This window comes from Podarcis tiliguerta (assembly GCF_965153285.1).
Source record: "Podarcis tiliguerta genome assembly, chromosome: 7".
NCBI lineage: Eukaryota > Metazoa > Chordata > Lepidosauria > Squamata > Lacertidae > Podarcis > Podarcis tiliguerta.
Window position 1 is genome coordinate 83,223,990 of NC_139540.1, and position 27,946 is coordinate 83,251,935.

Here is a 27,946-nt window from a genome sequence, read left to right on the forward strand (position 1 = left end):
GCTTGTGCTACAATGGTTTTCTGCCTGGTGATGATCTGTTCCCGCAGAGCCTGGGGCCAGTTGGGGCTCCATGTAAACCCATAGATTAATGGGGTCTGAGCAAACTGTCAGGAACCACTAGAGGCAGAGAGTCCAAACAGGCTCACAATCAGTTTCCAAAGAAAGGAGATAATGAACCAAAGGGGTGCTGATCGGGTTCTAGAGAAAGATCTCCAGAGGGCCTTTTCGCAGTCAAAACTGAGCAGAAAACCATTGTTTTTCTACTGGAAATGCTGGGGGTTAAAATCCCAGTGGCATTCCTGGCAGAAATGGATGCAGCAGGGACCGGAGCATCTGCTCCCACCTCCACTGCCAGTGCAGGCAACATGCTGGTCCTTTGGAATCAGGAGAAGGGGTGGACAGGAGGGCACTCCACAAGCAGCCTGATCATTCTGCAGGTGCTTCAACCAGACGCTCGCAGGCTTTTAGATCAGGCCTTGAGTTGTTGGTTCTTCCATGGTCAGGTTCCAAAATGGGCAAATGATATGATGAAGCCAACTTGAGGGAAGGCAAAGCGGGCAGCTGTTTAGTATCTTCTGTCATGGGTGAGTTGCTCAGAATGAGGAACCAAACCGGAAGCAAGAGCTAGATAGGAGCTCCTTGCGTCATATGCTATGGCCAGAGTGCCAAACTGCAACCCCATTCCTGGCTTTTACTAGGGCACTACTGCAACACAATAGAAATGAAGCTGAAGACCCTCTCTTCCTGAGGGCTTCTCTGGTGGTGCACTGGGAGCCTACAGACAGACTTCCCGATTGAAGACCCAAGACCACTTACACTTGTTCAAGCCCCACCTGCTTTTGTAGAAGCACCAGAATGAGGGCAAGAGAGCAGAAGAGCAGAGCCAGGACTTTCCCACGGCTTGCATATTCTCTGCCATCCCCCTAGTTCTTAGAAGGGTTTTTGGCTTAATGAACATGGTTGGTCAATGTCACAAATGGCAGCCGGTGTGATGGGGTCACTAGAGGATTGGACTAGGGCCTGGGAGACAGGCGATCAAATCCCTGCTCAGCTGTGAAGCTCACCGGGTGACCTTGGACCAGTCTAACCTACCTCACTGGGTTGTTGTTGTTGTGGGGATAGAATGGGGAGGAAGAGGAACCATGTGTGCCACCCTGAGCACCTTGGAGGAACGGTGGGATATAAATGTAATACATAAATAATAAAATAAAATAAAATAATAATAATAAACATGAAATAATTATGGCTAGGGATTTTAATGCTGTCACTTTCTGTGGACACTTTTGAAAACCCAGAAAATACCCAATACAAGTGTTTAGAAAGGTGTACTCTAGGTGTACTTTAAATATACCTTCCAGAAGAAACCAGAGGCCTTTCTCCTGGGCATGGTTGGCAATTGGTGTTAAAGAAGGACAGAACTTTCTTTATGTATGCAACAACAGCAGCAAGAATACTCATCGCGAAGTATTGGAAGACACTCTGGAAGAATGGCAGATGAAGGTGATGGACTATATGGAATTAGCAGAAATGACCGGCAGAATCCGAGACCAGGGAGAAGAGATGGTGGAAGAAGATTGGAAGAAATTTAAAGATTATCTACAGAAACACTGCAAAATTAATGAATGTTAGAATGATGTTGGATTGAGGTTAAGGGTTTTTTAGCAATAATGCTATGAAAGAATATGTAAAAATGGATTGTTAACAGATGGAAAGATAAAGTTAAACTATATTAAGATCAAAACTAAGATAAAGGTAAAGAGGGAAAGGATTTGCTGAACAAACAAATTGAATTGGAATACAAAGAGGGGCGGTGTGTGGAAGTCCGAGAAACAAGCAAATGTAAGATATGTTTTGAAAGATTGAGCTGTTTTTTTAATTGTTTTTTATTCTTTGTATTTTTTTCTTGTTTTTTTCTGTTATTTTGTGAAAATCTTAATAAAATATTATTAAAAAAAATAAAAATAGAAAGGTGTACTCTAACCCACCCGCCGCCTGCCACTCTCCTGAACCTCCCCCAAGCTGCTCTTGCTCTCCCAAACATGAACTCTATTCTCCTTAGCATCCTCAGCAGGATGGAGCAAAGGAAGGGTCCCTTTCGCCCTCCGTCCCCCTTCCCACCATTGCTCTCCATTGCACAGACTAAAAGCAGGATGGGATGCTGGAGCGCTTATGAAGAGCTTCTCCAATCCAATGCAGCATGGAAGGGGTCTTGAAAAGAAATCTAGATCACAAGCCCACACTTTCACCACCCTAATACCCAGAAAGGGTGTGCAAAAGAAAGGAGGGCACACTCCCTTTGCGTATCCCCACTGAGCTGAATCACCCCGCTGGACTTCTAAAAGAAAATGAGAAGGAGAAGGAGCAGCAGCTTCCTCCTCCTCTTCGTCCTCCTCCTCGGAACGGCCATACACTTGCCAGCTTTAGTAGATGGATGAGGAAGCAACAGCTGCCCTGTGCCACCTGCCCTCTTTGGTCCAGGAGAGGGGAGAGAAGGTGAACCTGGCACAGAGTGAGGAAGGGGCGCTGCTGAACCCCCCAGTGCTGCTCTCAGGGGCTGCTGCATCTCCACAACCACTGGTCAGCAGTCGGAGATGGTGGGGCCTAATAACAGTGGCAATTTCTGATAAAGTTCTTCTCCTGCTGGTGCTTCCGTTAAGTAGCACAACCTTGCTCCCAAACCAGCTCCTGATGACCACACGGCGGGCAGTTTCTTGGGTCTGTCCACCCCCACCAATTTTCTGCTCCTCCTCCTCCAGCACAAGCTCCACCCAGACTTAAACCAGCATCACGTTTTTGAGGGTATTCTATCTGCTGCTGCTTTGGGATTAAGTGTAGGCCGCTATCTCTTTCTTCCCCCCATCCCATCCATGTTGCAAAGAGTCTCTGCCTCCCCTTGCTCTGTGTGAAAATGGGCCGGTCCTTTGTGCAATTTTATTATTATGCGGTTACTATTTCGTTTATGAATCGCTTTCTATGAGGTGTTGCGAAATGATTTACATAAAAGCAAATATAAAACAGCTACATATGCAAAAACAGTTAAAACAATTGCACTTATAGAAACAGTTTAAACAACTACTATGAGACACGCCTTAACAAGAAAAAAAAATAATAATAATAATAATAATAATAATTTATTTATACCCCACCCATCTGGCTGGGCTTCCCCAGCCACTCTGGGCAGCTTCCAACAGAACACTAAAATACAATAACCTATTAAACATTAAAAGCGTCCCTAAACAGGGCTGCCTTCAGATGTCTTCTAAAAGTCTGGTAGTTGTTTTTCTCTTTGACATCTGGTGGGAGAGCGTTCCACAGGGCGGGTGCCACTACCGAGAAGGCCCTCTGCCTGGTTCCCTGTAACTTGGCTTCTCACAGTGAGGGAACCACCAGAAGGCCCTCGGTGCTGGACCTCAGTGTCCGGGCTGAATGATGGGGGTGGAGACGCTTCTTCAGGTATACTGGGCTGAGGCCATTTAGGGCTTTAAAGGTCAACACCAACACTTTGAATTGTGCTCGGAAACGTACTGGAAGCCAGTGTAGGTCTTTCAAGACCGGTGTTATATGGTCTCAGCGGCCGCTCCCTGTCACCAGTCTAGCTGCCGCATTCTGGGTTAGTTGAAGTTTCCGGGTCACCTTCAAAGGTAGCCCCACGTAGAGCGCATTGCAGTAGTCCAAGTGAGAGATAACTAGAGCATGCACCACTCTGGCAAGACAGTCTGCGGGCAGGTAGGGTCTCAGCCTGCGTGCCAGATGGAGCTGGTAGACAGCTGCCCTGGACACAGAAGTGACCTGCGCCTCCATGGACAGCTGTGAGTCCAGAATGATTCCCAGGCTGCGCACCTGCGCACAGCTACCTCCACCTCTTCACCCAGTTACTCTTCCCCATTTGATTGCGTTTGAGGCAGGGACAGAGTCAGGAGGGGGCTGGGGGCTTAGGTACATCCCGCCAGTGTGCATGGAGCCTTGGAACACAAACCCCGCACAAATGGGGAGTTGCCTGTAATCAAATGAGTGCCTTTGTTGGTGGTTGTTTAAAGACAAGATAGACCCCTTGAGTCTATCAAGCTAAGTCACAGTTTAACCAGGTGGGGAAAATGTTTTTGGATAGGAAGGCTTCTGGTTGTTAAAATGAAAGCTGCCTCTCCCTACCTATGACCCTCAAAAAACACTTAAGAAGATTCAAATCCACTTAATTAATCCATCAATCCACTGGAGGGTGAGGGACATAAGAATTAGCTTAGAAAATTCACAGTAATTGGTATCCAAGGATGGCTTGAGACTTCTCAGCACGGCAACAATTATTACTACGCTGCCATTTTAATGGTTTTATCCTTTTGGTGGGAGCCAGGTAGTGAACTTGGGAGGCGGTTTGCAGAGCAAACAGGGATAGACCTTGGGAGTGGGGCAGAGAAGGAGAGGAGCTCCATAAAATTAAAGAATCATGTAATTAAGTCTGCAACTGTACACATCTGGGGGAAATATAAATGGATTTTGGCTCTGGGAGTGCCCCATGTATCACCAGCACTATAGTCTAAAATTTGGGCACTGAATATTTCTCAATAACCAGGATAAGTATTGTTTTGGGGATGGTAAAGAAAAATTTGAGCAGATACTGTGATGATCAATATAATTTTACCTTTGGCTGCTATAATAAATAATTACAAAACTACCAACATTAGGGATGGGGTTCTTAACGTCCAAACATGATATAAAAAGGAAACAAACAGGGCAACCTTATGCAGGTCAACTCAGAAATTGTACTCAAAAGCATTTACTCCCATGCGAGTGTGTATAGGAGCCACAATATGACTTTGGAAATATTGAAAAGGGTATATGCCATTGCAACAGAGGCTGAACCATTTTTAAGTGTAAGGTAAAATGGGAATTACTGGACGCGGGTGGCGCTGTGCGTTAAACCACAGAGCCTAGGACTTGCCGATCAGAAGGTCGGCGGTTCGAATCCCCACGATGGGGTGAGCTCCCGTTGCTCGGTCCCAGCTCCTGCCAACCTAGCAGTTCGAAAGCACGTCAAAGTCCAAGTAGATAAATAGGTACCGCTCTGGCGGGAAGGTAAACGGCGCTTCTGTGTGCTGCTCTGGTTTGCCAGAAGTGGCTTAGTCATGCTGGCCACATGACCAGGAAGCTGTACGCCGGCTCCCTCGGCCAGTAAAGCGAGATGAGCGCCACAACCCTAGAGTCGGTCACAACTGGACCTAATGGTCAGGGGTCCCTTTACCTAAAATGGGAATTGGACCTGCAGGTGTGTTTTTCAGACAAAGAATGACAGTACCTATATAAAAAATTAGCAACCTCTGTATCCTTAAATGTGACTAGTAAAAAGAATTAAAACACTTGTGTGTTTATTTGGAACATGTACATACACTACACTTCAACAAAAAGTTCTTAGACACTTTGGCTTACAACAATGTATTGTTCAAGCTGTTTACATTCTCAGCAGGGACACTTCTACCCCTGAGCAAATTGTTCTGCAAATCTGCTGTGCGCGTACTGCAAATCTAACCCTACAGATGTTTGGCAGATTTGCTGGTTATGTAAGAAAATTAAATACTTAGGGCCCCCATAAAAATACAGCGTGGTGTATTGACCACGGTGTCAGAGTGGGACTGGCATGTTTCAGCTTCAAATCCCCACACAGCCATGAAGCTCCCTGGGTGACCTTAGACCAGGTAATATCTCTCAGCTTAATCTACTTCTAAGGGTGGCTGTGAAGATGACACAGAGCCAGGGAGAGTCATATAGGCTGCTTTCATCTTCTTGGTGGAAAGGCAGGATATAAAAAATTGAAATCCCTGTTGTTCTGAGCACCAAATGGGTGTGAGAAACAATACAAACAGTTCTTTGGATTAAAATAATGCTATCTAGATTATACACTGATAATGCAGCAATAATGCTAGTGCCAAAAGCTGGAGCTCTCAAAAAGTCCTTTTTATAAGGATTTTGTTTTTGTTTTTTGCAGAAAATACAGTTTGTTATGAGTGCACACAAAGTCACTGCTGTGATTTAAACCCATTTGTTTTGTTAAACAGAAATGCATGTGTGTGGAAACAACTGGTTTTTTTTTTACTTATTTTTAAAAATAGTAGGTCCCGTTGGGATAATGCTATACCATTATTCCAAACTAATTTGTGAAATATTGTTCATATGGTATTCTTTTAAAAAAGAAACATGATTTAATGTGACCCCCCCCCATATTCCCCCTTCCCTGCCCAACATACCATATAAAATAATAATAAAAAATACACAAACAGGCCATATTAAATTACAAACAAAAAAGGAACAAGAGAATACCAGTGGCAAAATGACTTCTGGAAGGAAAGTCCATCCCTTCTCCTCATTGCCTTCTCCTCCGCTGACCCAGAGGCTGCGGTACAACAGCCAGACATTCACAATTCACAACATGCTCACTAGCAACGGGTATTTTATTGCAGCCCTTCAATAGGCAAACACCTTTTCACTCTGAGGACATACAAGTCTGGATGGAAGGAGAACATGGCACAGTATCAGGGAGACAAGTCCCCTCCTCTTAATACTTTGGATCTGTTGCAGAACCCTGCTCAGAAAACTCTCTACAGGTCACTAGCTTGAAGCACAGACAGGAAAGGACAAAGTCTACCGAAGCCACACTGCCTACGGACTTTCCCGGTGCATTAACCAGTTAGCAAGCCGGAGGTCTCCCTCTCCTGTGCTCCCAAAGCTGCCAAGTACCCTGTCATGCAGTTCAGAATCTCTTATTTCGGCAGATACCGGCCCTTGCTTCAAACACAGCAAGAACAAAAAGAAGAAGAAAGAAGAAGAAGAAGCAGTAAGCTCTGTGCCCTACATGCGCTCAAAGCTAACCTCTTTCTTGTACTCCACGGATGTATCCCAACGCATGCACAGATAGCCCTCAGAGCGGAGGCGCGCTCAAAGCAGCAGAGAAGCCCCAGCTGCGGGGGCAGGTGCCATTTCCACATGCAGAAGCCTTGCAGCCACACCCTTTGTGCCACCGCTCCAGATACTTGCCTTTCTTACCCTGCGTCCTCAGACACACTGAGGCTCTCGTGTCATCAGGCTCTGCGGCAGAACTGGGATAGGCATTTCTGCGTCTTGCCCGAGGTATAAGATTTGTGAGTGGAAGAGTGGCTGGAGCCTGGGACACATATACAAAGACCCAGAATGCATGCCTTCCGACCCGTTTTATTTCAGTGAGCACCATACATGGAGGGCTCTGTTAAAGGGCTCCAGCAGAGACCCCCCCCCCGCCAGCGGACCCTGCCCCTCCCAAGCGGCATGCTTGCTTCCCCCCAGGTGCCACCTGCCAGCTCCTGTTCCTTGCAGCCAGAAGGTCTCCACCCGCCTCCCACACAGTTCTTCCCTCCACCGGCTGGGCTGGCAGGAGGCCTCTTCCCTGAGCAGTCCTTTCCTGAGCAACTGACACCCGGGCACCCACAGGCTCCGGCCTGCAACATGCCAAGGGGTCAAGGTCCATTCATTCAGGGTGGGCGGAGTCCACGTCACTCCCACACTTCTGTCCATATGGCCCGGGTGCGGCGTGAGGGGGTTCTGGGAGGGTGCAGAACAAGCTCTCCTACCTGCTTGTTGGTGTATTTCTGAGGGTTGGTGCGGTAGCTGTAGTCTGAATACTGCTCCGAGCCTGTGGAATTGCTGTCCCCTGTGCCCACAAAAGTATTGGTGGCCGGCAAATCCTGCACGACCTGGTGCTTCTTGGAGGCAGATGGCGACTGGGGCTGCAGCTGAATGGAAGGCAGGGGGGAGTTGGAGCGGTAGTGGCGGCCCAAGTCAGGGCTGCCAGGGGGGTAGTTCAGGGGCAGGTGGATGCGGGGGCTATCGCTGACTGAGTCATTCATCAGGTTGAACTTGAGGGATTTCTGCAGGCCCGTTTCTTCCTCATCCTCGGCTGGTTTGGGCGGCTTGGGGGACTTGTTCTTTTTGACCTTGCTCTTGGCTTTGTTGCCTTTGCCGCCTTGCTTGGGAGCGTACAGGTCCTTGGTTTCCTTCTTGCCCGCCTGGTAGCCACTCTTGGCCTCCTTCTGGCGGCAGTAGCGCACCAGCACAACCAGCACAATGACCAGAGTGACGGCCACTATGCCCGCAATCACCCCGAAGAGGATGTTGCTGCGCTGCTTGCTGCGCTCGTACTCGGGGTCGCCGGCGATGTCAATGTCGATCGGCGTGTCCAAGCTGTGTCCCACCAGCGTCTCCAGCAGCGTGCGGTTAGTCAGGGTCTCGTTGACGTAGAAATGGACCAGAGCGGTGCCGTGGCGAGACGGCTTGCCCTTGTCATTGACGCGCACCACCAGGCGGTGAAGCCCGTGGTGCTTGCGGAGGATCTCCTTTTCCAATGTGATGTTTCCGCTCTGGGGCGAAATCTTGAAGAGCTCAAAGGGGTTTCCACCCATGATGCTGTACTGCAGCTCAGCGTTGATCCCAGAGTCAATGTCTTCGGCTCCCACACTCATGACCTGCTGCCCAGGACTAGTGTGTGGCTGGATGTGCTTGTAGGAAGCGTTGGATGGAGAAATGATGACAGGAGCGTTGTCGTTCTCGTCAAGCACATTGATGGTCACCCCAACATAGGCAGACCTGGGTGGGTCACCTGAATCCACAGCTTTCAGTCGGAAGGTGTAAGTGCTCTGCCGCTCGCGGTCAAAGGAAATGCTGGAGAGGATGGTGCCAGTACCATTCTGGATAACAAAGTCCCCGTTGTCCTGCTCTACTGAGAGCTGAATGAAAGCATTCTCTCCTTTGTCTGCATCGATTACTGTCACCATGCCCACGGGACTCAGAGGGGGCATGTTTTCCATGACGGAGAAGTTGTAGCCACTTAGCATGAACTTTGGGTCATTGTCGTTGCGGTCCATGACGTTGATGGCAACAGAGGCCGTCCCCTTCCGGCTAGGGCTGCCCTTGTCCGCTGCGACTACCAAGAATTCATAGCGTTCTCGCTGCTCACGGTCCAGGACAGTCTTGACCCGGATTTCACCAGACTCTGGATCAATGGAGAATATGCCTTTGGATGAAGGCTCTGTCACTAGGGAGTACACCAGCTTAGCATTGGACCCACTGTCTGCATCAGTAGCACTCACTTCTACCACCAAGTCATCTGGGGAATTATTTTCTGGGAAAGATACCTCTGTTGAGCTCTGGCTGAAAACTGGGTCATTGTCATTAACGTCCACCACCTGCACCTTGAGAGAGTTGGTGCTGGACAGAGGTGGATTGCCAGAATCCACAGCTACAATCTCAATGGTGTATTCTTTCACGGCCTCATAGTCTAGTGGCGTTGTGGTCTGGAGAAAATACTTCTTTTTGCTGTCACTTCCGGTGTCACTGGCTTGTCGCAACTGGAAAGGTACATCACCAGCCACCACACAGGTCACAACAGCATTCTCACCTTCATCCCGATCAGACACCTGTACCAGAGCCACAGGTGTCTCAACCGGCACATCTTCTGAGATATTAGCCATGCCATCTTGGTGGGTGACCAAGCCAATACCACGGATTTCAATGGATGGAGCGTTGTCATTCATATCCCTGACACTAATGACCACCTGGGCACGGGCAGTTTTGGGGTTGGCCCCTTTGTCCTTGGCTAACACGGAGAACTTGAGCACATTGATGTCTTCACGATCAACGGGACCCTGAACAGTGATAAGTCCAGTGGCTCTGTCCAGGCGCAGCAACCGGCGAACCACATCAGAAGCTTGGTGGAAGGAGTAGTCAATCTCAGCATTGGCACCCTGGTCAGAATCATTGGCCTTCACCTGCAATGAGAAAAGGAAGTGGTGAGCAGGTACCTTGATAAATTATGCCTGAGAAAACTGAGCTTGCTGACCTTAAGAATGTGCCCCAACTATCCCTTGCACCAAGGAGATGACAGAACACTTCAGCCATCGCAAAGTGTTGCATCACATCGTGTGATGTCAACTGAATCAATCGCACCAACACCAAGAGCACTAGTTCACTACAGCTGCTTCTCACTGGGCAAGATGCAAGCCAAAGGGAGCCATCCCTGTCAAAATTCCAAAAGTTACCAATATTTTTCTTGGTGATTGCCAATAAAAGTTTCACAGTGAAACTTTTATAGCACTGTTGTCTATAATAGCAGTGGGCAGAAAGTACATCAGGATCTACAATGGTGATTTGTAATAGGTTGGGCAAGGGTTTTTGACTCCTAACTGTAGAACAATAGCAACAACGAAAAGGGTTGTTTTTCCCCAATCTGAATTTGATTGTCTAAATGAAAAACAGCGAGGGAAAGCCATGAGTGCGTTCTTGTATGAATGGTGCTCCAAGACTGAAGATGTGTTCAGAGGTTCCCTCATCTTTAACCTTAGGTGTAAGTCTACCTCCAGGAATCACTATTTTTCACATAGCTCTGGGCTGTTCCACTCCTGGTTCTAACAAAACACAAAACAACCCTGCAAGCATGAGGCATGCCTTGCCTTGTCATAAAAGCATTAAAAGAGATGTTGCAGTGTGGACTCTACAGCTTTGGATCTGTTCGTATCCTCTCTCATCCATAAATAATAAGAAAAATTAAAGAGCTTTCCTCTACCTACTTCAGCATCCTATTTCCACCAGTGGCCAGCCAGGTGCAAACTTTGCCCCCTTGAAACCGGCATTTAGAGATACACTGCCTTTGAACATGGAGGTTTCAGGTGCCTCTTCTAACTGATAAACCGGTCTTCCATGAACTTGTGCAATCCCCTTTTAAAGCCACTGTGACGCAGTGGCCATCCACACCCTGTGATGGAGGAATTACAAAGCAGGCATTGTCCTCTCCCTTGTCTGTCTGGAATATACTAGATGAGCTATAGGTTTTATTGGGTGGCCCTGCGTTCTAGTGTTCTGGGAAGCAGACAGAAATATATCTCCATATATTATCTGCACATAATGTTATAAACCTCTGTCATGTCTCCTTTTCTCTAAAACAACAAATTCTTTATTAAAAAAACAACAACAAACCCAAACATATAGGGAAGATGCTAAAATTCCTCGTTTGGCCTTTTGTACACATTTTCCAACTCCGTTTTTATTAAGATGGGGTGTCCAGTACTGTACACAGTACCTCACCAGGTGATCTTGGGCCGGTCTTTTTCTCAACCCTACTCAATTTCACATGGTTGTTGTGGGGAGGATAAAATGAGATAATGCCCACGTTTGAGAAATGGTGTGGTAAAATGCAACAAATGGTCTCCTTAATATGTGGCAGTAAGTCAGGGTTATTGAGAAGTGTGCTAATGAATGCTGCTGGATCACTCCCTACTTTGTTCCTTCTCTGGTGCAAGCAGCCGCAATAAACCATAAGGCCTTTGCCTGTCATTACAGCATTACAAATCTGGGGTTGTGGTTCTCCCTAACAAACCACAATCATTAGCCAACATGAAGTCATGGTTTGCTGTTGACTTGCTGATCATGGTTTGTTAGGGAGAAACAAACCGCAACCTTGGTAATGAAAAGCAAAGGCTTCATGGCTTCCTACTCCCTCTTCCACCAAGGGAGGAGCAAAGCCAGAGTGATCTGGCCGTCCCAATCGTCATTAAACGTGGTTTATCACTACATGCAAATTGTCCCTATTAAAAAAACCACTATTACTACATCCCGCCATTCAAGTCTTCTCTTAGTCAAAGATGACACCCACAATCCATACCTGATACACCCAAACACTGTCTTCTAAGTGCCCCAGCTGCACATACAACAATGCCCCAGCTAACTCCATAACCCACATCCCATGACTTCCGCAGAAGCTTGCTAGGCTCCTCAGTTCTTTCAGCTCTTGGCCAAGAGCCCAGGTGTTGCCTGAGACTGACAGGAGGCATTTCTCTTTCTGGTGGAACTGGCTTGGCTGGTCTAGCTGAGAGGCCACCTCTTCCACTCTGGTATGCAAAGAATTTACCAAGAAAACCAATCCAAAAACCACCCAGCAGGTCCCTGACTGAGCAATAGAAAGAAGTGGGGCTGTGCCAAAGGCTTTCCGCAAAGAAAGTCCTTACTGCATAAACCATTGAATGACTCCCTAGCTGAGAAGGGACAAACCCAAGATCAATACTAGGGGAGCGGGTTCCATAGTTTAATTACATGCTGCGTGAAGGAGTGCTTTCTTTTATCTCTCCTAATCTTCCAACACTCAGTTCAAGTGTTATGAAAGAGGGACAAAAACCTTTCTCCATTTTCTCCATGCAATGCATAGTTTTATTAACTTCTGTCATACTGACTTCTCACTTGCTTGTTCTCTAAGCTAAAGAGCTTGAAATCACGGGGCCTTTCCTCGCAGGACAGGTGTTCCACACCTGTGATCATTTTGGCTGCCCTTTCATGAACGTTTCTCAACTCTTCAATATCCTTTCTGAGGCGAGGCAACCATAGATCTGTATGTGCCTCTTGGGTTGTGGGAATCCACACTTTCCTTTTGCATTCATTAGAGTGGGGTGTCAGCTCCGAAAATCAGGACTCAGAGGTGTCAGCAAAACCTGGAGGAAACAGTGAGTCTCACAACGGCAGGTGCATGGTGGGCATCAACAATGCCTCATTGTGATGACTTGCTCCTTTAGTGGGACTGTCCCAAGGGTACATCTTTGCCCGATCAGTTACTCGTTAAAATATGAGATAACTAATCTGACCTGATGCTATCAAGCATCTTCTGAATAGGCAGGTATAAGATTGCACCACTCAGCAGACAACAAAGGGGGCTGTGAAGTAGCAGCATAACAACAACAACAACACAGCCCTACTGACAAGACAACATGTCTCTCTGCTGTCATCAGAAAATGGATACTCAGCAATTGGCTTTAATTATAAACATGGAGAAGATATAAACTAGCCAAGCAGGGCCACAGCAAGAGCAACAACAACAAAAAATGCAAGAAAGAAAAATGGTGAAATGCAAAGACCCACCCCTTCCTCTTCTTGCTACAAACTATTCCATATATGCCCAAGCTCTTATATTGTGTCTGAAGGAGAGAGTTTACCTGCAGTAACTTAAGCCACTTCAGGTGTTACATCTAGACAGAAAGAGATTTGTTTTACAAAATACCTAACAGAATGATTGAAAGAGCTTTTGCGAAAATGCACATGGCACACTGTGAACACACAAAAAGCACTTTATAAACACGGATTTCACAGTTTAATATAATAGTTTACAATTTAATGGGAATAATTCAAAAGGGAGGGGAGCCAATCCGGACACATTGTATGAGATTGTTTTGGAAGGGAAGGTGGAGAAACCAGATGGCGATTGGCTCCAGCCAAGCCAATGGCGCCTCATAGGCTCCCCTCCCTCCTGCCAGGTAACCGGATAGAAGCACTTTATTAAGCAACAGGAGCAGCAGTAATGGAGGTTGCCAGTCACCTTGGCCACAGATTACTCATTTCTCAAAGCTGTGCCCTATTCCAAGAAATCACCCCCATACTCATTGTTTGCTTTTTTAAAAGGTCTGCCTAATGTTTGCTTTTCTCTTACAGCCAGTCATTTCTGTTCTTGTTTGCTCCTCTTGCTTATCATTTTGCTGTACTGGATGGATGGAGGGCCCTGATGTTAAATGTCAATTCCAGGTATCACCTTCACATGCAAGGTGGAAGGTGGTACGCCTGTCCCTTCTCCTAAAAAAGCAGGAATCAAATGCTCACACCCTCGGCTTGGGCTGCTGCTTCATAAACCAGTGATACTCCAATAGAAGAGTGAAAAATTAGAATTCAAAACCCACAGTAAAATTACTTAACCCCAAATCCTAGGAATGCCTTTCAATGCCTGAGCACCTCCAATTTCACCTATGCTAGGAGGAAAGGTTCTGACCTAAGTCATCTGGTGTGTGTGTGTGTGTATTACAATAATCTTTATTATCATTGTCCCATACAGAACAACGAAACTGAAAAAATCTATAGGGGCATAAATCAACCATCAGATCTGCCATCTCCATTCTGAAGTGATGAGGTCTCGGCCAGGGTTGGGCCAGCACTGAAGACGGTGTGTCCCAGACACACCTGTGTTTTTTCTACCCTTCCCACCCAAGGTGGCTTTCATTCCACCATGAAAATCCTTGCTAAGCCACTTCTGCGTTCCCCACGCCCTCTTCCCGGTCTCCACATTGTCAAACGGCAGTGAAATTTAGTTGGGAAAAGCAGCGGCATATCTGCATGGCCTCTGAAAACGCCAGTCATTCTAAACCTTGAGTCACACAGCCTGTCCCTGTGTGAAATACATTCATCAGGCCCACCTGAGAGCCGTTCACAGTTTTCCTCATTTCCCCATGGAAGGAGAGGCTCACCTGCAGCACGGAGTGACCAATGGGGCTGTTCTCTGAGAGTTCGGCCTCGTAGAGGGGCTTCTCAAACTTGGGCGCATTGTCATTCATGTCCAGGATGGTGATGCGCAGCAAGGCACTGCTAGCACGTGGTGGGTTGCCCCCGTCCTGTACTTTGATAGTCAGGTCATAGGACTCCGATTGCTCCCGGTCCAGGCTTCCCATGACGATCAGCTGTGGCTGTTTCTCCTCTTGGTCCTCTGCTACCTGCAAGCCAAAAAGCTTCTGGGCATCTGAACCAGGCATGAGCTCATAGGAAGCCACACCGTTGGCGCCAGCATCACGGTCCATGGCCAGCGGAATGGGGAAGAGTGTCCCAATATTGGTGTTTTCAGGAATGGCTAATGTGATAACGGGAGAGGCAAAGTTGGGTGTATTGTCATTGATGTCCAGCACCTCAATCTGCCCTTCCAGCAGGCGTGGGCTATTGTTCATCAGGTCCGTGATGGAAACCTCAAACTCCAGGAAGCACGGGTCCCCTGGAAACAGCTGCTGGCATTCTCGCAGGCTCTCACGGTCAATGGAGGTCTCTGTAGTGTAGATGTCACCAGTCTTACCATCCACACGGAGGTAGGGGGCACCTACCTCCAGCTTATACAAGTGCCCCACATCCGGGAAGCCATAGTCTGCTGCCAGGCTGCCGATGAGTGTGTTGGGTGGTTGCTCCTCCTGTACCTTGTAGACGACACGTGTCCCGGAGCTCAGGCAGGGGAGCTGGAAGAAGAGCCACAAGCCCAGGCAGGAGATCAGCTGCTGCATCCTGAACGGTGGCAGAGCTGGAAGAAAGGAGGGAGAGAGCAGGTATTAGCATAGTCCAAGAAGTCTTCGCCGAATATTTGCAGGAGGCAGCATGTTAGCTGCTGAGGGCTATGTACACAGTCCTCGGCGGAGCAGGCAAACACTTGTATGGGCCTTGCCGCCTCCTGGAAACAGGTGAAGAGCGCCCAGCCTCGGAGGTGCTGACGTCAATCATCCCAACCCCGAAACCAGACTGGCCACGCCCGCCCGACCCTGTCGGAAGCCGCACCTCCCACTGCTCTGCTCCTTAGTCACCACAGGAAGACTCGTAATCGCTGCCAGGGATGCAGAAAGGCGGGGGGGGGGGCAGCTACAACGTCCCCATGCACTCCTGGTGGGCAGGTTGCTCCATCCCACAGGGACAAAGAGCCATAAATGCAGACTATGCCACGTACCAAGTCTATGGCGTGAGCTTTCCTTCACAGAAATGTCTGTGTGCTCCTGCATATCATAGCTGTCAACTTTTCCCTTTTCTCGCGAGGAATCCTACTCGGAATAAGGAAATTTCCCTTAAAAAAAGGGAAACGTTGACAGCTATGCTGCATTTACCTAACACGAGAATGAGGAAAGCACAGCTGCTCTTTAAGAACACACCCAAACACCCGCATTATGCGCGCTCTCTCTCTCTGTGTCTCTCTTCACACACACACAAAAGCAACCCTATACACCCTACACATCGGCAACAGTGCTATCCAAACTGCACAAGTCAGACCCTGAAGCAGGTTTTGCCAACACTGGCATAGGAATGATTTTTTTTTTTTTAAGGCCAGCATTGCACACAAATGGGAAGGTGGCGTCATCAACACAGGTGGGCAGGCACACTGGTCTGGGGGCCAATGGTATAGCAATGGTATAGAATATAGGGGGCCTCAGGCTCCCCGCCCGTGAGCTACGGCACTTCATGCAAAAACACCCGGACGTGTTTTAGGGAGTCTCCTCTAAATCTCTGTGCTGTTCAGGCATAACTTTTTTTTCTGCCAGCCAGCAATTAGATCTCATTAATTCCTCCATGAGGAGTGGCACCAGGGCTTCTTTTTCGGGGGAAGAAATAAATGAAAATGGTTGTGTGGCTGGCTGTTTTGCTAACAGTTACAAGGGACCATCTGATATGCCATTTTTTAATTTTACATTTCCACTCACTCCATCCCAGAAAATTAAACAGTTAAAATAGCTACCGTATTTTTCGTCCCATAGGACGCTCCGTCCCATAGGACGCACCTAGTTTTTTGGGGGGGAAATAAAGGGAAAAAAAATTTCCTTTATTTTCCCCCCAAAAGCAGGTCCGGGAAACCCAAGCAGGTCGAGGAACAGCGGGGTGGCGGCGCTGCGCCTCCCTGCTGTCCCCCGAGCTTGTGGGGCTGGCCAATGTCTGCCCGGAGTGAGGGGCGCCCTGAAGCAGAGCGCCCCTCGCGCCAGGCAGCAGGCTGCTATCCGCAGCGTGGGGAGCGCTGCGGGGAACTCCTGGAGGGCTCCCCACGCTGCCGGTGTCTGCCTGGCGTGAGGGGCGCCCTGAAGCAGAGCGCCCCTCGCGCCAGGCAGCAGGCTGCTATCCGCAGCGTGGGGAGCGCTGCGGGGAACTCCTGGAGGGCTCCCCACGCTGCGGGTGTCCGCCTGGCGTGAGGGGCGCCCTGAAGCAGAGCGCCCCTCGCACCAGGCAGCAGGCTGCTATCTGCGGCGTGGGGAGCGCTGCAGGGAACTCCTGCAGCGTTCCCCATGCTGCGGGTGTCTGCCTGGCGCGAGGGGCGCCCTGAAGCAGAGCGCCCCTCGCGCCAGGCTGCAGGCTGCTATCTGCAGCGTGGGGAGCGCTGCGGGGAACTCCTGGAGGGCTCCCCACGCTGCGGGTGTCTGCCTGGCGTGAGGGGCGCCCTGAAGCAGAGCGCCCCTCGCGCCAGGCAGCAGGCTGCTATCTGCAGCGTGGGGAGCGCTGCGGGGAACTCCTGCAGCGTTCCCCATGCTGCGGGTGTCTGCCTGGCGTGAGGGGCGCCCTGAAGCAGAGCGCCCCTCGCGCCAGGCAGCAGGCTGCTATCTGCAGCGTGGGGAGCGCTGCGGGGAACTCCTGCAGCGTTCCCCATGCTGCGGGTGTCTGCCTGGCGTGAGGGGCGCCCTGAAGCAGAGCGCCCCTCGCGCCAGGCAGCAGGCTGCTATCTGCAGCGTGGGGAGCGCTGCGGGGAACTCCTGCAGCGTTCCCCATGCTGCGGGTGTCTGCCTGGCGTGAGGGGCGCCCTGAAGCAGAGCGCCCCTCGCGCCAGGCAGCAGGCTGCTATCCGCAGCGTGGGGAGCGCTGCGGGGAACTCCTGCAGCGTTCCCCATGCTGCAGATGTATGCCCGGCGCGAGGGGCGCTCTGCTTCAGGGCGCCCCGCCCGCCGGGCTGCAGGCTGCTATCCGCAGCGTGGGGAGCGCTGCAGGGAACTCCTGGAGGGCTCCCCACGCTGCGGGTGTCTGCCCGGCGCGAGGGGCGCTCTGCTTCAGGGCGCCCCACCCGCCGGGCGGCAGGCTGCTATCCGCAGCCTAGACATCCCTGCGGGACCTCCTGCAGGGCTGCCTAGGGTGCGGATGTGTTCCCCAAGCGCCGGGCGCTCTGCTTTCAGGGCGCCCGACGCTCCGGGAAGCAGGCTGCTATCCGCAGCTTAGACATCCCTGCGGGACCTCCCGCAGGGCTGCCTAGGCTGCGGGTGTCTTCCTGAAGCCTGGAGAGCGAGAGGGGTTGGTGCGCACCGACCGCTCTCGCTCTCCACGCTTCAGCGAAAGCCTGCATTCGCCCCATAGGACGCACCCAGATTTCCGCTTCATTTTTGGAGGGGGAAAAGTGCGTCTTATAGGGCGAAAAATACGGTAAATACTACTCTAATGCAAGACCTATGTATGTATGTATGTATGTATGTATGTATTATTTTAAAAAACCAAATGGAAATGGCTATTATCCGCCCCCTCCCATTTTCCCCATGGTGGGACATGATAACTAAGGGCCGGCAATGTTTGTTCTCATGATCTTTGAGTGATTTTTATTTTTAAGTGTGCGCACACAGGTATACAAAATAAGCACAGGCTGGATACATTAGGCCAAACTCTGGTGTGGATTCCAAACGGTGGAAGAGTAATAAAATGGGAATTAAGCTTTTTTTAAAAAAAATAGAATTCCATGGAAGAATGGACTGGTAAGTCCTAAGAGAATTGACTTGTAATGGAAAATACGTTATGTATATATACAAAAATCTGGGAAATTCATAAATGAATGAATGAATGAGGGAATGAAGCTAATGTGAACACATAAGAACTGCATTTGAATGACCTGCAAGTGACCCACAGGCACCGTCCAAAGGCACTCAGAGTATAAGCAGAACTGGGGCAGGGGTCTGACTGAAGGCACCTGTTCCTACCTCATAGGTTCTGCAAACAACACTTTGGAAGGGATGATCACAACTTAACTATTGTGCCGTACCAAGCAGCGACCCACTATTCCAAGTTTTCTTTCTAGGAGACAGCACCTGTCCTTTTCTTCCCCAAGAAGTCATCTGCCAACAGGAAGGAAGACTCACTTGATCACTGTTTCACACACACGCTACAATAAGGGGGAAGAACATCTGGAGACGGATGTAAATAAACTGACTTGCAATCCCTGATGTAAATGGTTAATAATTATATACACAGCACAAGTCTATCCAAGTCTACTCAGAAGTAACACCCATTGAGTTCAATGGGGTTTACTCCCAGGACTGCAGCCTTAGCATTTAAATAGCATTTTGGAGCATTGAAATGAAGGCAGTGCAAATTGTTGTGCCCCCACTTGATTCAGTAATACAGATTTGCCCCGACCCAACCACTGAATCTGAACTGCAATCCAGAAAACCACCACCAATCCTTGGAAACCCCACTGACTTGCCTTATCTAATAGGCAGGTATGCACAGAAAAATAACACGGGAGACTCAAATCCCTGTCATATAAGGGGCAGATTGTTGTCAGCAGCAGTGGTGATGGGAAAGAAAGAATTAACAGAGTCGCTTTTTCAACGTGAGAGGGACCCTGTAATATATGGGGCAAAATGTTGCCAGCAGCAGTAAAATGAGAGAGAGAAAATAGGAATATGTATTTTGATTCCAGGCCCTAAAATCTAGGAGGCAGTAGCAGCACCAGCAATCATACTGGGATGAGCACAGTGGACACAGACTAGAACAGGCAAATATGGGGTTCCTGCAACCAGCCGACATGCCTAGCAGTCTTGGCCTGCACACCAATTTCCCCGGCCCTAGGGAAGGAAGAGGGGGCTGGTAGTGAGAGAGGGAGAGAGCAGCAGGCAGCTGGCACCACAGAGGGAGACCTGGGGGCAGCAGAGATGGAAAAACCACAGCACAAGGGATCCTCATGGCCCTGCAAGACAGGGGGCTGGGGGCAGAGCGGTGCCAGCAGTCTCCTGGTCAACACTCAGCATGACTGTGAGAAAGGAGGACCCATGAGGAACTACAGCATGTAAAATTCCCCCCAAGGAAGTACCTAGAAGCGGAACACTAAACACAGGGCCGTCTTAAGCATATCTGGCACCGTGGTGCAAAGATCCCTCTGGCGCCCCCGGCAACTCCAAAACGGGGACGGGGGGTGGAAAATGTCCTCTGCCTCCCCCACCGCCCTGATCCCCGGCGTGGTGGCGGTGATCCAGCAGGAAAACGTGCTGGCGGACATGCTCTCCAGCGTCGGGGCGCCCGAGAAGGCAGCCCGGGAAGGCTGCACGCCGCCTTTCACCAGGAGGAGGACAATGACCGGGAGCAGGGCCATCTTTACAGATTCAGAGGCTTGGGAGGGAAGCTGCCTCTGTGGGGACCGCTCTCCTCCTGCGGAGGCTTGGGAAGGAAGCTGCAGGCCCGCCAGCCATATAGGTGGCGGGGCGCAGCTGCTGGGCATGCAGGGAAAGGGAAGGCTGCTGGCAAAGCTGCGCAGCTCCCCCACTCGCTAGGGCGCCCCTGAGAGGCCAGCGCCCTGGCGTGATGCACCACCAGTGGCGTAGCGTGGGTTGTCAGCACCCGGGGCAAGGCAAGTAATTTGCGCCCCCCCCCCGCTGCACTGTCCCTCCCCCAGATAGTCCCTCGCTCTCTCTCCGCACCGCACCGCACGCCTGGCACCCTCCCCTCCACAGTGGGCGGCGACCCGGCAGGTCGGATCGGATTCGCACAGCCAGCACTGCAGTGAGAGAGAGTGAGCGAGCCAGGTAGGGGCAGAGAGCTGCGAGTGTGCCCCCCCCCCAGATGTTGCGCCCGGTGCGGCCGGCCCCCCCTGCACCCCCCACGCTACGCCACTGTGCACCACTAAGACCAATGGGAAAGATGGCTCTGACTAAATAACAGGACTCTATGTCAGGGTGGCCCCTGACACACAAGGTGCAGGGAGGTTGGCCAGCTTGGCTTGGGGTGGGGGTGGGAGGCCATCAGCCAGGCAGTTGAAGTTTCCAATGCCAAATGCACCGGACAACTGAGGCAGACCACTGGAAGCAGGCAGGTGGCAGGAGTCTAAGTGGCAGACTCTGAATCAGGTCTGATGAGCCATGAACAGCCACAGCAAACGGCCCAGGGAAATTGAAAACAACAACAACAACAACACATAGTGCATGCACAGAGAGTGCTGAGATTTTGGGCAAGTGAGGGCTAGCACAGTGGCAGGGAGCCCGCCTCTGGCTGACAAGCGGGTGGGTCTGGGCGGCCAGCAGGAAGAGAAGAGGCGGCAGAGAAGGTGGTGACTCAGGCAGCAATGCAGGTAGGCAAGGAGGGAGGGTTAGGCTAGGCAAATAGCAGCCTTGGAGATGGAGATCTTTGTGGGGGTGGGGGCAGCCGGACAGGCATGCGGCACAGCTGGCTCTGCAGGCTGATTTCTCCAGTCCTGGAGACCGGAGTCAGGCAGCTGTGGTTGCCAACTTAGCCTGGCAGCAGAGGCATGCAGCTGGGGCAGAGAGGTGTGAGGCTTTAGAGCTAGGAAGCAGTTGAGAAGAAATGATAGTGGGGCTGTTTGCTGGGGGTGGCTGCTCAGCCAGGCACCTGCTACTGTTGCAGGGCGAGGGAGTCCTTTACCTCCAGGGCTTGTGATGGGTAGGTCAGGAGAAAGGGCTATTCAAAAGTCTTTTGACTCAAGGCCCTGTCCTTTAAGAAAAAGATCAATTGGAAGGGGGTGGCTGTGGGGCACGCGGACTTCCAGGGGAAGAGATAGCAAGGGGGTAGGGAGTCTGTGAGGCAGCTGGCCATAGCAGAAATAGAAGGCACATCACAATGATACCCAACATGGGGACAGCTAGGTAGCCATGCAGCAGCTGCCTCTGCAGGCCAAGCATTTTTTCCTGACCCCAGAGGTCCCTGAGACAGGCATGAAATGATAAAATTGCCCGTGTTCTTCCCACCCACCCAAGAAAGCGACATTCCAAAGTACACTAGCCCTGAACGTGGAGGCTGCATTAAGCTACCAAAGCTAATAGCCCAATGCATCAGCTCCCCTGTAGCACCCAGTCAGGGATGCCCAAGAGGCTCAGGGATGGTGGTGGCTCCAAGGCTGACTTTGGTGCTTAAAGACCAAATGGCCTAGGACCAAAATCTGCAAGGAACAGACCCCCTTCTTCCATACTGACCTGCCTGCGCTTTAAACACAGGACCCACATGTGGAACACCTTCCCCACTGAGGGACTGTTGCCCCCAACTCTTTGTGGTCTTAGGTGTCTGGTACAGCCTAGACAGGCAGCATTGGATCTGGACCGCTACCGGGGCAACTTACACAGGAGCAGGTAACATGACATGAGCCAACAGTGTGACGCGGCAGCTAAAAAAGCCAATGCAATTCTGGGCTGCATCAATAGGAGTATAGCATCTAGATTAAGGGAAGTAATAGTGCCACTGTATTCTGCTCTGGTCAGACCTCACCTGGAGTACTGTGTCCAGTTCTGGGCACCACAGTTCAAGAAGGACACTGACAAACTGGAACGTGTCCAGAGGAGGGCAACCAAAATGGTCAAAGGCCTGGAAACGATGCCTTATGAGGAACGGCTAAGGGAGCTGGGCATGTTTAGCCTGGAGAAGAGGAGGTTAAGGGGGGATATGATAGCCATGTTCAAATATATAAAAGGATGTCACATAGAGGAGGGAGAAAGGTTGTTTTCTGCTGCTCCAGAGAAGCGGACACGGAGCAATGGATCCAAACTACAAGAAAGAAGATTCCACCTAAACATTAGGAAGAACTTCCTGACAGTAAGAGCTGTTCGACAGTGGAATTTGCTGCCAAGGAGTGTGGTGGAGTCTCCTTCTTTGGAGGTCTTTAAGCAGAGGTTTGACAACCATATGTCAGGAGTGCTCTGATGGTGTTTCCTGCTTGGCAGGGGGTTGGACTCGATGGCCCTTGTGGTCTCTTCCAACTCTATGATTCTAAGATGTTGCTTTGGCAGTAAGGGGCTGTTCAGGTAACTTAGGTAGGCAGCCCCCCCCCAACAGGAGCAGGTGGATGAACTAGCCTGACTGGGAGAGAACCGGTCTGGCCAGTGGTGCTTCTGCTGCTGCCAGCACCTCTGCCGCTTGTGCCTCTGTTGGCACCACGGTGCTGCCAGACAGGTGCCTTGATTTATTACATTTCCTTCTGTGCTATGTTCAATCTGTGATGCTGCGATGTGCTTGCTCGTACAATGGTGGATGCACACATGCAAGATTTACCCAATACACATAACATACACAAGGCAAAGCTACAGTTAAGGTAGAAAACACACAGACAACAAACAGCCATTTTGCTTTTAAAACTACTACAAGGAAGGATGGGAAATGATGAATTAGGAAAGGACTGGAGAAGCTGCAAGGCTGGGTTGTGGGTGGCTGGGTACTGGGCAAGAAGGGTAAGGGAGACTGGGTGGAAAAAGGCAGGGCCGTAAAGCAGCACTAACGGAAAGACAAGCTGCGGGAAGAACTGCTAAGAGACACGCACAACCCAAGAGAAAACATCTGTGCCCATGAAAACAGGTTCAAGATGGAAAACTAAGATAAGACCAAGACAACAATTATTATTTTGAAATAAGGAGGATGGGACTGATTGACTGAGAAAGGGAAGGCTGGGAGCAAGCAAATACAGATTTAAGGCCGGGAGGGACTAAAGGAAAACAAGACAAGCTGAATAATGGAACAAACCCACCAAACAAACTCTGCCCACCAGCTCTTTCAAATGTTCTGTCTCCCTCTCTCTCTGAATTGACAAAAGAGTTAAGCCAGAGGGGGAAAGCTCATGCTTTTGAGACTTGGGCCATCGCTTCTCACAGGCACTGTGTTTGGAAGCAAGAGGGCCGTTTCAATAAGCAAAGCCCCCCTCCCTCTCCAAGCAGCTTCGCCCTGGATGCACAGGTACTAGCTGTCAATAAACAAAGTCCAGAACCCTCCTACCCCCCACCATCTCCACACCGTGGCATTTTCCTTTTATGGTGCCTGCTTGACCATGCATTTCAGTTTTGGAAACATTTTGGCACCAGAAGCGGTTCAGTCATGCTGGCCACATGACCTGGAAAGCTGTCTGTGGACAAACGCTGGCTCCCTTGGCCTGAAACGAGGTGAACGCCGCAACCCCATAGTCACCTTTGACTGGAACTAACCCTCCAGGGGTCCTTTACCATGCCTTTTTAGTGCTCCCCTCCCACAATGCCCCCCAGGTGTCGTTTCTTGCTGGTGAATGCCCACTTGAGGACTGAGAATGTGGTCTAGTTTTTGTGAACGAAAAGGGAACAATAAGACAAGCCCTCCCCTTCAGGGCCCACCCACCCTACCATTAGGCAAGGTGAGGCAGGTGCTGAAGACAGCCACTCCTCAGCCATTCCCTTCTGTTGGAGGAGAGAGCTGTAGATCATTCACAGCGTGTATTGCTCCACGCCCCATACCTGATGCCTCTGTCCTATCATTAGTGTTGAATTAAGATTCAGATACCAGTCCAATCAGCTGCTGTATGTGGGAAGCAGAAAAGGGTCCATTTTGTCATTTGCCTCAGGCAGAGAAATGTCTTTGGTCAGTTCTACTTTCCTTCTGTTGGTGTGGACCAGGGGTGGGGGACCGAGGGCCAAATGTAGCCCTCCAATCCTGTCTATCCTGGCCCTTGGGACTCTTCCTAGGCCACAATCCATATGGTCATCTTCTGGGCCCTCCTTGAGAGCTTTCAGCTGCCTGGAATGTGTCCTTGAACTATGGTAATGCTTCTTGGAAGCCTACATGGAAGATGAAGAGATGCAGACAGAATAGTCACTCACAAGCCATAAGCTTAGTTTGCTTGAGGCTTTGACCGGAGTACCATTTTGGAAATTCTCAGCCTCACAATCGTTTTTGATCATGGTGCCCTTTTGGAACAACTCAAAGGAATGGAAGTCAGAGGCTCTGCACAGTAGTTCAATGCCTACCTGTGGGGTAGGAATCATCACCAGAAAGTACTACTACTACTAATTTTATTTATACCCTGCCCATGCAACTACACAAGAATAAGGCTGCTAGGTTGGTCATTGGAGCAGCCCAAATGGACCGTATCTTGCCAGCTGCAAAAGCTCTGCCCTGGCTGCCAGTGGGCTACTGAGCCCAATTCAGAGTGTTAGCACTAGCACATAAAGCCCTTACACGGCTTGGGCTTCAAGCTCTCCTGCATCAACCATCTTGGGACTCTATGATCAGCAGTGGAGTTTTTAACTGCTTTAAATGTATTTTTATCTTATCTTCAATTGTGTCACTTTAACACTTCAGTGTTTGCCATCTTGGGCTCCCCTTTGGAAGGAAGAGTGGCATAGAAGTGTAACGAACTACCGTATTTTTTGCACCATAACACTCACTTTTTTCCTCCTAAAAAGTAAGGGGAAATGTCTGTGCGTTTTATGGAGGGAATGCCTACAGGTGGCATGCCTACGGATTTTCCTCCTCTAAAAACTACATGCGTGTTATGGTCGGGTGCGTGTTATAGAGCGAAAAATACGGTAATTTTTTGGGGCAGTGCAGCCTTTGCCATCCCGATACCCACCAGTTGTTTTTGACTATGACTCCCATCAGGCCCAGCTGGCATGGTCATGATGGCTGAGGCTCATGGGAGTTGTAGTCCAACACATCTGAAGGTCTGCAGATTAGGGGAGGCTGTGGTACTTCGGGGAAGCAGAGAGGTGTTTGTGATGGAAGGGTCTAGAGGAAGGTCTGAGGGCCTGCACTTAGGTAGATCAAACCTATGCAGCAAAATTGAAAGGGAACCATCCTCCCCTGATTTTTAGAGCATTATAGCTGGAGTCAGCCATGCTTCTGAGGAAAAATAACATGAGTGGAGACAGAGTTGATTCCACCCCCAGTTATCAAGGTTACATTTGCCAAACTAAAATGCATCCAATTCTAAACGTTTCCATTATTTCCAGAATGTATAGGCCCTATGGAGCCCCAATGTTCAGAAGAAGACCCCCCCCCTTACTTTGCTAAATATTTGAAATTTTAAAAGGGTACTTTGGGGCCCCAAATTAGGATTTCTAAGTCAGTATGTGCATTTCACGTATGTTAATGGTGAGCAAAATATTATATACTAATTAGATTCCTCCCCTCCCCCGAATAGTATATCTATGTATTTTGTGGTATTGAGATTATAGAAGGTTTAGTGTCTGAAATATGCATTTAATGTGTATTTTTAAACAAATTTATGGCAATTAAATATTTGGAGGAAAGGGTATCACATTTCAATTTGTAAAGATCTTTTTAAGTACCGTGTCATTAAAATGCTTTGTACAATGCAAAACTGTAACTGGAGAAACTAAGTTTAATGAATATCAAATAGATTTTCTGTATTAAACTTTTAAAAGAAGAGGAGGAGGAGGAGGAGGAGGAGGAGGAAGGAGTGTAGCAACTAGCAAGCGTGCACATGGCCCTCTCGTGGACTGAGGCATTTTAAAATAAAGATGGGATCCCCCCCCCACACTTTTGTTAAATATAGTATTTTCTCAGGTACATTGACTATATTAAGAGGAGGCCAGTTTGTTTTGAACGATACCGTTCTGTGTGAGGATTGCAGACTCTAGACATGCGCCAGCACACAGCGGGTGGCAGACATCACTCCTTCAAGAACAGGAGAAGCCCACCAGGCCCCCTCCTCCCACCAACTGTTTGCAAAGGAAAGGTGAATCATTGCTGCAAGCATCTTTCTCTGCGGGCGATCGGGCGGGGCGGGTGGGCTGAATAACAATCTACATGATCCTCAGCAGAAAATGAGGCTTCCAGCGTCTTAACTTTGCAAACAGCTGGGCGGCGGGGGGGGGGGGAGGAGAGAGGACTCTGGCAAGGTTTTTCCCTTTTCCAAGGAAGCTGTCATATTCCTGACTCCCAGGGTGTGTGTTCTCTGATCCTTGGGTAATGAGACGGAAGGCAAAGAGGGATTGAGGCAGGCACAGCTTGGAAAAAGTTCAGCAGTAATTAAGTTCTTGCAACATTCCAGATGTGGTCACCCTGATAGGGTGTGGGAATGTGAAGGCAAAAAGTGTGTGGCACAGCCCTTGTGCCACTTTCCAGAGGTAGTTGCGTGGGATGACTAATTCATCTGAGTGCAATGCTCCTTAAAACAGCTCATCATGGGACAAAATACTTTGGACGCAATATTGACGGAGGTTACGACCTACCCAGTTAAGACAGATGTTAACTTCTTTTCAGATACTGATAACTCGCAACTTATGCACATTTAACTTGTCTGCATTGAGCTTTACACATTTGGCAATTAAAGAAAAATTTAAAAGGAAGGCCACCTGCCGTTGCACCCAATGTGTCTTGACTATATGCAATTTTGGCTTTATGTGCTGTCCCAGGAATGGAAACTATCGTATGTTGAAAGTCACCTGTATACCCTTCTTGCACAACAAGTTTCACTCAAAGATAAATCCGGAAGTTTTTAATGTCTGGCATTTTATTATATTTTTATATGTGCTGGAAGCTGCCCAGAGTGACTAGGGTATAAGTAATAAAATTATTGTTATCCTTATTGTTATTACCTACCTAAGCAAGCAGTTGGCTGTTCTACATTTAGGAAGTCAGCACTTCTGACACAGACAGATCCCTTGTAGTGGTTGCTCAGTAATGGAAGCCACAGGTACAGTAACTTCCAAAACCCGCTGCATATAAAGTGAGCACTTGTCACCCAACACTCACCACTGGTCTGACCTGGTAGGCCAGCTCTTAGTGTGTATCATTATAATGCTAAGGACTGATATACCCGGAGAGACCAGGGTTCTGTCTTGTCCTGTATTCTCTACAGTAGCCAGGGTTGTGAGTTAGGTGTGCATTTATGCACACGTTTCTAAAATATGCTGCTTTGCCAAAGACCTAGTTGCAATGAAGAATACTAAAAATAAAATTTGCATATTACTAAACTTTAATATAAGTGCTTTTAAAAAAAGAAAATAGGAAGTTGTAAGGTAACAAAAACAAGGACACCTGTTCTTTTCCTTTCCATTATATTACCATATTTTTTGCCATATAGGACGCACTTTCCCCCCTCCAAAAATGAAGGGGAAATGTGTGTGCGTCCTATGGGGTGAATGCAGGTTTTCGCTGAAGCCTGGAGAGCGAGAGGGGTTGGTGTGCACCGACCCCTCTCGCTCTCCAGGCTTCGGGCAGATATCCGCAAGCCTGGGGAGCCCGGCGGGAGTTCTGGGGGCTGGGGTCGGTGGAAGCTCGGGCTTCCTCCGTCCCAGCCCCGCACCTGGGGGGGAGGGAATAATTTTTTTTTCTTTATTAACCCCTCCCAAAAAAACTAGGTGCGCCCTATGGGCCGGTGCGCCCTATAGGGCGAAAAATACTGTAATTCTCCAGAACCAACACAGGGTATGACGCATAATAT

At 49.4% G+C, this 27,946-nt stretch overlaps 1 protein-coding gene and 1 long non-coding RNA gene across 10 annotated transcripts in view; one reads left to right on the forward strand and one right to left on the reverse strand.

The window, feature by feature from the left end:
- The window catches only part of PCDH1 (protocadherin 1), a 192,083-nt gene that overhangs the window by 43,515 nt on the left and 120,622 nt on the right, over positions 1-27,946 (reverse strand). For 8 of the 9 annotated variants that reach the window (XM_083448558.1, XM_083448560.1, XM_083448562.1 and 5 more), the window contains 2 exons: positions 14,289-15,100; positions 7,593-9,785 (listed from right to left, as the gene is read on the reverse strand). In XM_083448558.1, coding sequence (XP_083304684.1) covers positions 7,593-9,785; positions 14,289-15,100 — 3,005 coding nt within the window. Of the gene's footprint in view, positions 1-5,343; positions 9,786-12,992; positions 13,021-14,288; positions 15,101-27,946 lie in introns of those variants that run through there. The other variant, XM_083448566.1, reaches the window with a different exon arrangement.
- LOC310681275 lies at positions 77-2,193 on the forward strand. Its single transcript, XR_014513194.1, has 2 exons — positions 77-1,323; positions 1,970-2,193. It is a non-coding gene; the product is annotated as an uncharacterized lncRNA (long non-coding RNA).